Below are 9,570 nucleotides of genomic sequence, written 5' to 3'. Positions count from 1 at the left end.
ATATATATATATATATATATATATATATATATATATATATATATATATATATATATATATATATATGATCCGATTTCGAAACATTATGCTTGTCACTTGAACTTCACCAGAGACATCTATTGTGAGATGAAAGAAGCTTTTTATCAAGCATTACTCAAATTCTTGAACTTCTATATATTGAATTGAATTTGAACCAGTGTGGCTAGAATTGGTGGAGAATTGGTGGATATTACACTTGTGTAAATTGATCACTTAAACCAGCCTATGACGGTCGCGAGCCCCGTAAATTCCCAGACTTCCATATTCCTCTTCATCTATGTTAAGATGACAAAAAATAATTCGAAATTCCAGTTTTTTTTTTCTTTTATTTGTTACATCCATTTTGTGTTACGTCACTCGTCCGGCGCGAAGAGCAGTGGCAGGGCTGCCGCTGGTAATGCCAAGAACAACGCGCGCAGGGCCCACCGTGCGCACAGAAGCGCGCGAGCCGCCAGCGCGAGGGACAGCCCTAGCGCGCGCAATGATAGTGCTAGGGCGGCTCGACCGCTGGGTATGGGCTCGTCCACCAGGGCTGGAAAACGAACGAGGGTAGCAGAATTTATTTATTTTATATTTATATTAGTCCGCCTCCGTAGTGTAATGGTCAGCACGCTCGGCTACCGTTCTGGAGGTCCCGGGTTCTATTCCCAGGGGGGTCTAATAAATATAAGTGATTTTTTCACTGTAATATTTATTCAATATTACCCTGGACTGGTACCTGAAGCGGAGGGCTGATCACCTTTCCTTCGTGTGTAAACGATCAAGATAACATTGTGTTCATATGAAGCAGTGCCCTATGCACCATTGGGATGGGGATAAGGGTTTTATTATTATTATTATTTGAATGCACTTACTTGGCAGCAAGAGATCCCACACAGCGCTACAGCCCGCCCAGGCTGCCGCCATGACAGTGGGTAGCTGCAGGTCGGAGCGAGCTGCTCGCCAGGCTACTAAAGCCAGTAGCAGGCAAGCGTGCCACACTAAACCCACACCTGTAGGGAAACATAAAATGTATTAATGCAGTCGAACACTGCAATATATCGTTCCGAACATTTTTAATTTGTTGCCGACGGATGTTAGAGGTCAAAATAAAATATGGAACAAAGGCAAAATAAAGGAATGGGTAAATGATCAAGAGTTAATTTTATGAACATTGTAAAATGTATATTTTCTTAATTTTTCTCTCTTTTTGTGCGTATATTAGGTTAAAATCGTTAGTAAAAATAAAAAAATGTTTGTTACTACTAACGGTACTGGAACACTTCTTATTAGGAAGACGAAAACGCGCAAATGAAGACAATCTTTTATTTATTAAAATCACAAAGTTATAAATGTGAAAATAACAAATTTTCACCAATATATCTTAAATTACCAAAACACAAGGGCGAGAAGAACAAAGAGACACCAATATAAACACAGAGCGAGCGCGGCGTATACGCGTTTTGAATATTGTCTAATCTGAACACACAAATATTTGTCCGCCACCCCTTAAATACTATTTTAAAGGCGTTGCATGGGGCGGGGACAGTATTTGTAGCATTTAAAACTTACTGAACTGCGTCTCTTTGTTCTTCTCGACTACCTTTACAACTTACATAATCTTAATTTCTAAACATAAGAACATTTCTAAAAATTTCTAAACATATTATAATTTCATTAAAAAATACACTATTTTTTATGACACCTAAAATTACATAATTTTTAATTTACTTAATGGTAAGACAATGTCCATTCGTTGCTCAGGCCAAGTTGTGTTATCGATATTGTACAATAGTTGGGTGGAATAAAAAATTATAAATCTTTGAATAGACCCATTCGGAAGATACAAATGTATTAAAAAAGAACTCCACCAGCAAAACACATAAGGTGTCTTGGTGGGTCTCTGCAAAAAAAAAGTTCGAAATATGTATAAATTGTCATTTAAATAAATGTTATTAAATGTTATTTAAATAACTATAAAAAAAATTTAAATTTAAAATTTTTAATTGTTGGGTTATATATTTAAAATTAAACACGGCCATTGGATTGAATTCTATTTTTATTTACATACATATGTATATATAAATATATGTCACGCGTTTCGTCTTATTAAGACATTATCAAACACGAGAGTTTGATAATGTTAATTGAATGTAAATGTAAATGTGAATTGACGAAACGCGTCTCAAATTATCATATTTATATAAATAAATGTAGAATTCAATCCAATAACCGTGTTTAATTTTGAATATATTACCCAACAATTCAACATGGAATCCTACCAACTGTCTGCAGTTACAATAAATAAAATAAAATGTATTTATTCAATATTTTGTAAATTTGTGTGTACTCGGATATTGGGCGAATGCAGATGAAACTGCCGTTTTTTTGCTAAATTAAACCACTTAACCATCAATGCATTAACCCTTACTGGTCCAATGTCGAATCTCAGTCGACATCGATTTTTTGCTCTTAGGTCCCATGTCGGATTTTATTCGACATTTTTTCATCATTAGTATTATTTATTTAAATTCCAAGCTTACATTTTTGTCACTCGTATCTATTACAACAGTATGTGGAGCAGAGGACAAAATATTTTCCCAATTAGAATGCAACTGTCTACTTAGATTTTTTTTTTTTGATTTTGGGGGACCGGAAAGGGTTAATCGAAATAACTGCCGTCGCTAAGTACTACTTTCGCCGATTTTTCTGGCAGAACACGGTATCTGTGCTGGAAAAAATCCTGGAAAATAAATAGTGTGTGTATGACTAACCTGCGACTAGTCTTCTTCTTCCATGCGCAAGCAGCATGCTCAGCGTACCAGCCACCATCGCCCTCAGCGCGGCGGCTCCGGCCAAGGCGGTCCAAACCTGGGACCCTCCAGTCACGCAGACTACGTACCACTAGACAAATAATGAGGTAAATTGGTTAAAAGACCCGATAGTTTTATTTTATTAAAACAAAACAAATCAACTTTAAACTTTATAAAATAAAACAAACCACTTTTTATTAGTACACTTTTTCCAACCAGTTTCGACAAGAACCTTTTCATCTTCAGGGTTTATGTACAAATTCTAAAACATTGAAATACTCATAGTTAGGTAATAGTTAATTACCCTTCCCTTACGATACCAAAAACTTCCACGCACTCCTTACACCATATGAAAATGTGATTTAAAGAAACGGAAAAAACTCCTAAATGTTGCTTTTATTGAGCATTGCGCAGCGAATAATAAACCCTGAAGATCACAAGGTTCTTGCCAAAACCGGTTGGAACAAGTGTGCCAATAAAAAGTGGTTATAACAAAGTTTTTTTGTTTTATAAAATTTATAAAATGTGCCACAAAGTATCTGCGAAAAATAACTTAGAAAATCAACTGTACACCAAAACCCACTATCCTAACCATGGTTTTTGTGCCCAAAACCCGTTCTCTTAAGAATGCTCTCTCATGTCTTAAACCTATTTTGTCAAGCATACTCTCTTGTGCGTAAACCCCACCTTCATAAGCTTAATCTTTACGTACAAAACGTATTCATTTTTAATTAAAATTTTACTTTATAAATACCACTATTTCTTAATCAATTATTTTGTCTTAATTTATTATTTTGTCCGCCTCCGTAATATAATGGTCAGCACGCTCGGCTACCGTTCTGGAGGTCCCGGGTTCGATTCCCAGTGGGGGTCAAATAAATATTAGTGATTTTTTCACTGTTATGTTTATTCAATATTACCCTGGACTGGTACCTGAAACGGAGGGCTGATCACCTTTCCTTCATGTGTAAACGATCAAGATAACACTGCGTTTATATGAAGCAGTGCCCTATGCACCATTGGGGTGCGAATAAGAGTTTTATTATTATTATTATTATTTCTTAATATCTATTGTGACACGTGTTTCTATGCATTCCGCATCATTTTCAAACACCGTATGCAAAGTCTGAATTTCAATAATAATAAAAAATAATAAGAAACGGCTCTTACTCATTCTTCAACCTTCAACATCTCAAAAATACAACTCTAAACAAATACACCTATGACACATATGATACATATTTGAAAATCATACGGCACTATCTAATTACAGTATATAATTTTTGTCATCTCATCATCAGATGATTATTATATATCAACATAGATTCTATGTTGATGTCAAAAATCCCTATCTCTATGCCGAAAACTAACATGAAAAATAACTCCTATAATTGAAGATAATCCAGATTTGTGAAGAAGTATTTGGATACACTCAAAATAATGGATATAATATAAAACTCTATTCTTAGTTTTTGATCAAACCAAACGAAAAGGATTCTAGATTCTAGAATCTAGATATAGTACCAAGTATATGGCAACATTTCATATTTCTTTTTATCCTACCTGCAAGAGTTGCGAGTACAAGAATCCCTGCTCCAACCCTATGAAGAAGGCCAGCGGTCCAGCCAGCCGCATTTTGGAGTCCCTCAGGGCCGACAAGGCTGCCCTCCAGGGTATGGGGCCCCCGGACGCCGCCCTGCCCCCCCTGCTGTCCACGTCCTTCCAGCACCAGACAGAGGATAGAGCGGCCATGGTACAGAACAACCCCATGGCGTAAGGAAGCAAGTCGATGCCAGACATTTCTTCTCTGCCGTCAAAACCTGGTTGAGAATATAAAGAATTACAAGAGACATCTATTGGTGAAATCCCTAAATGCCCGGACTTCCATATTCTTCTTCATCTTTGATGAGATGTAAATTTTTGTTTGAATAATATTAAAAGAATTGTTTATGCTATGCAATCAAATACGGTATTGCCAAATGATGAGATCTATTTCAGATGTTCCTTCTTCTTCTTGTTTTAGGACTAGGTCCTGTCATTCTCGGGTCGGTCCTGGGAGGTGGAAGACCAGCTATCCTTCCATCGTTTAGGTGGTCTTCCTGGGGGTCTGATTCCGCCTATGCTGCTGTCCGCTGCCACCCTCACCACTCGATCCGAACTCGCTCTTCTCACATGATCTCTCCAGAAATGTCTTCTTTCTCTTCCCCATCGCACAACATCTTCAACATCGCAGATTTTTCTTATATCTGAGTTTCTTACTCTGTCGCGAAGTGTTAGGCCTGCAATGGGTCGTAGAGTCAGATGTTCCCACTTCCATAATCCATTTATGAATAGCTCTTTTATACATAGCTTCTTTTTTTAAAGACTTTATGGATAGTAATAGCAGGTTCTACAACTTGATTGGAAAATAATCATCGTTTTGATCAAATTTTTTTTATCTTGAATTTTTAGGGAATGTAATTGATTACGAGTATTTGAATGTTTTTAATGTTTTAGAATTTAATAAACCTTGGTGATGACAATGTTCATGTCGAAACCGGTAGGTTAAAGTGTACTTATTATTTAAAAAAAGTGGTTAAAACAAAGTTGTTTGATTTTAAAATTTTATAAAAACCTATCAGTGGAAGCTAAACTGGCAGTGCACAACGGAGTCCTGGTTCCAACTCTAATGTATGGAAGTTAAACATGGAGTTGGCAAAAGAAAGATGAAAGTAGACTGAATGCAGTCGAAATGCGATCTCTCAGAAGAATGTGCGACAAAACGATGTATGATAGATGTGCGAATAGTGAAATAAGGAAGGAATGCAAAGCTGAGATAAGCATTATCGATAAAATTAAGAAAGGTGTGTTGAGATGGTTTGGACATGTAGAACGAATGAGTGAGGAAAGAACGGTAAAACAAATTTATGAGGCGAATGTTAGTGGGAAAAGAAGCAGAAGAAGACCGAGAAAAACATGGCACGATCAGGTATGCCAAATACTTGAAAGTGGTCAGGTTAGGAGTCGTCACAATCGGCGGGTATGTATGAGGAGATGCATGAACGTGGAAGAGGCGAAGAATGTTTGCAAGGACAGAGTGGTGTGGCGCTCAATTCTCTCTGCCTACCCCTGCGGGGAAGCGGCGTGATGGTTAGTTATTTAGTTAGTTAGTTTTTTGTTTGATTTTATAAAGTTTGAAATAGATATGATTTACGTTTTGTTTGATGTGTTTCTGTGTTTTGAATCTTGTTCCAAGTACGTTACCATAAAGTGTGTTTATTGTATTTTGTGTGCTTTCCTGGGAGGTTCTTTCTTGTGTTATGCAAGAGTAATTCTTAAATGCGCATGAAGACTGACCGGAGCATTTCGTCGTAACGTAACATGTTACGATGCGAGCATTCAGGCAGTCAGTACACCGAGCCGAGCGCTCCATCCATAGTTTCAAATGCTCGGTGATGCTCGCCGCGAGCGATGTTACGACGTTATTTTACGACGAAATGCTCCGGTCAGTCTCCACCTTAAGAATAGCATTAGCTCTAACTAACTAACTAACTAACCGTCACGCCGCTTCCCCGCAGGGGTAGACAGAGAGAATAGAGCGCCACACCACTCTGTCCTTGCAAACATTATTCGCCTCTGCCACGTTCATGCATCTCCTCATACATACCCGCCGATTGTTACGACTCCTAACCTGACCACTTTCAAGTATTTGGCATACCTGATCGTGCCATGTTTTTCTCGGTCTTCCTCTGCTTCTTTTCCCACTAACATTCGCCTCATAAATTTGTTTTACCGTTCTTTCCTCACTCATTCGTTCTACATGTCCAAACCATCTCAACACACCTTTCTTAATTTTATCGATAATGCTTATCTCAGCTTTGCATTGCTTTGGAGACATTGCGGAATAGGTAGATGATTTTGTGTATTTGGGTAGTATGTTTTCTAGGGATGGAAAGATTGATAAAGACATAGAAAGGAGAGTGAATGCTGGGAACAAAGTGAATGGTGCACTGAAATCAGTTATAGTAAATAAAAACCTATCAGCGGAAGCTAAACTGGCGGTGCACAACGGAGTCCTGGTTCCAACTGTAATGTATGGAAGTGAAACACGGAGTTGGCAAAAGAAGGATGAAAGTAGACTGAATGCAGTCGAAATGCGATCTCTCAGAAGAATGTGCAAGAAAACGATGTATGACAGATGTGCGAATAGTGAAATAAGGAAGGAATGCATTAGCTCTATTTTACTGTTTTATGTCTTTATGGATATGGATAATGGTACAACTTTATCAAAAAAATAGAAAGTAAAATGGATCAAAAGTACTATCTTTACCTTCCGGTATATAATCTCCAGGACATCCCCTGTACCCGCAGGCTTGTTCTCTCCATCCTTCCAGTTCTTCTTCGGTCTCTTTGGCCGCCCAATTCTGTTCCGTGGCATTAGAAGCTCGTTTCTCTTCCCACGAGAACAAATTCTCCACCTGGAGACTGGAATTAGCTCCGTAGAGCTCCGAACTGCACGGCGGAGCTAGCAGACACCCGGTGTTGTTGAAATCGGCCACCATATTCAGGCCAGAGTGCAGGGCCGAAGGCAGTATTGGGAACACAATGGCCGCCAGGAGGAGCCCGGCGTCCCTAGCGGTCCTGGAAGCTCTCGTCAGCCGGCGCAGAAGAGTCTGGCGCTCCGAGTGCTGCCTCGACGGCTGGTGCAGGCCGGCTGGAGGAGGGCCCTTGTAATGATTTCCCTCGCTGGCCAATTCACCCAGCACGTGGTCGTGGGCCAACATTAGAGGCGTCCAGCATATCCCAGCAGCGAGATACGCAGGCACCAAGATATACATCTGAAAAAAAGTTTACACATCGCTCACTCCTTTCAAGAACGTCATAAATCAAAATTCGACAATTTTCAGTTGTGCATGTTTTCGGAATGCCCAGAAAATGTACTATATCCCAGCAAAAGAGGCATATTTTTAACTTAATATTTACCCGCTACAGGGCAGAAAGTGTTGTTCTTGCATTTTGAAGAAAAGGTATTGTTTAATTGTTTTTTTAAATGTACTATTTATTTTTCAAATGGAGAAAAAACCTTCAGGTTTTACCTAAAAAGATCTGTTGCACAGTAAAAAGCTCAATAAGTGGCTTGATATTTATTTTTAATACATTGTATTATATTTTTAAATTTTAAAAACGTTTTCCTGAAAAATCAAGTTTTTTTATTTATGACGTTCTTGAAAGGAGTGAGCGACATATTATCAAACTAACTTTTTAACCATCTTGGTGAAGATAAATTCTTATGGGGTGTTATTTCGATCCATTTCGTGCATTAAATCACTTCAACTTAATATAAATTTTTCCATATCGTGGTCGTACAGGAGAAAGTGACCAACTAACAAAACGTAAAATGTTCAGGAGGGCCATTTAAGTCACTTTTGCTTGGCAAGAAAACAAACGTCATTGCAGTTAGTCATTTTTAACATATCAAAATATTATACTTCCAAGTTAAAATTAATTTGTGGTTTTTTCAGGGCAGTATTAAGCTAGTAAGATATCAAACAGTCAATGATCACGTTTTTGTAAAAAAAAATGCACTTGGTCACTTTCTCCTGTATGACTACGATATTTTAAGCATACATTGTTGATAGAGGACCTGAAAAGATTCATTTTATGGAAACGCGCGCTTCACAAAAAGCCAAAAGAAGTATTCAAAAATATATATCGTCTTCTGTGCGTGTCATGTCAGGTCCCTATGACGTCGACTATCATTTGAGAGTAATTGTCCTTTTCTTGGGCAGCTCTAAACAGGGTCTCGACGGTCCTGATCCCCGTCCGATCTCGTATATTATAGTTATATTTATAAAATAATGATAATAAAGTTTATTATTTTTTGACATCTCATCAAAGATGAAGAAGAATATGGAAGTCTGGGCATTTACGGGGCTGACGACCGTCATAGGCTGGTTTAAGTGATCACTTTACACACGTGTAACATTCACCAATTCTACCCTATATTGACAACCACACTACTCAAATTCTTGGAAGTTCTATATATATGAACCAATTTAGAAACATTGTTCTTGAATCACTAGAACTTCACTAGAGACATCTATTGGTGAGATGTAAAGAAGCTTTTTTACTAAGCAGAAACTCTTATATTTCTATGTGAGGTCCGAATCCTGGATTATAATCACACACATGAGAAACGCCAGAAAATACCATTTTCATTTTTATTATTTAAGCTTATAATTTGACCAGATAATTTATTTACATTTTGAGTGTCTCCAAATCTTTGGAAACAAAGAAAAAAAATTAAATGTATTAAACCATTCCCAGAATTTACCTAATGTCGCCATCTTGGCTTTTCTCTTTCCCACACTGTTTTATCGATAGAACACTTTTTAAATTAAAAAAAAAAACAAACTAATACATTTATTTTATGTATTAATTTTAAATCAAACACAGATTTTTTGAGTTTACTAAGTTGTATTTTACTAAAAAAAACACATAAAAATTATTGGTTTTTGTTAATAAAATACAACTTAGTAGACTCAAATTATCTGTGTTTGATTAAAAATTAATACATAAATCAAAATGGAGCTCTACAAATCAAACGCCAAATCAATAAATAAATACATTATGACAGAAGTATGTATTATATCGAAAGCTGTCCCACCGCATGCCCAGATCTGATACAGAAGCATCTAGGCTTCCTAACAGATCTGCTCTTGCAAAGCAATTTTTTTAACTAAGTTGCGAAATTTATTGA

General features: G+C 37.3%; 1 protein-coding gene across 2 annotated transcripts in view; it reads right to left on the bottom strand.

The window, feature by feature from the left end:
- Positions 1 to 351: 351 nt before the first annotated feature.
- Positions 352 to 9,570, bottom strand: part of LOC148304665 (uncharacterized) — a 34,173-nt gene continuing 24,954 nt past the window's right edge. For both annotated transcript variants that reach the window (XM_088267975.1, XM_088267976.1), the window contains exons 6-10: positions 7,141 to 7,648; positions 4,395 to 4,651; positions 2,793 to 2,922; positions 894 to 1,031; positions 352 to 571 (exon numbers count right to left, since the gene is read on the bottom strand). In XM_088267975.1, the coding sequence (XP_088124101.1) occupies positions 393 to 571; positions 894 to 1,031; positions 2,793 to 2,922; positions 4,395 to 4,651; positions 7,141 to 7,648 (1,212 nt within the window). In that variant the 3' untranslated portion in view covers positions 352 to 392. The remainder of the gene's footprint in view (positions 572 to 893; positions 1,032 to 2,792; positions 2,923 to 4,394; positions 4,652 to 7,140; positions 7,649 to 9,570) is intronic.

Source organism: Brachycentrus maculatus, unplaced genomic scaffold (assembly GCF_059751285.1).
Source record: "Brachycentrus maculatus isolate JH-2025_06_01 unplaced genomic scaffold, ASM5975128v1 h1tg000310l, whole genome shotgun sequence".
NCBI classification, from domain to species: domain Eukaryota; kingdom Metazoa; phylum Arthropoda; class Insecta; order Trichoptera; family Brachycentridae; genus Brachycentrus; species Brachycentrus maculatus.
The sequence above is the reverse complement of the archived record's forward strand: the minus strand, read 5'-3'. Positions and strand labels throughout refer to the sequence as shown.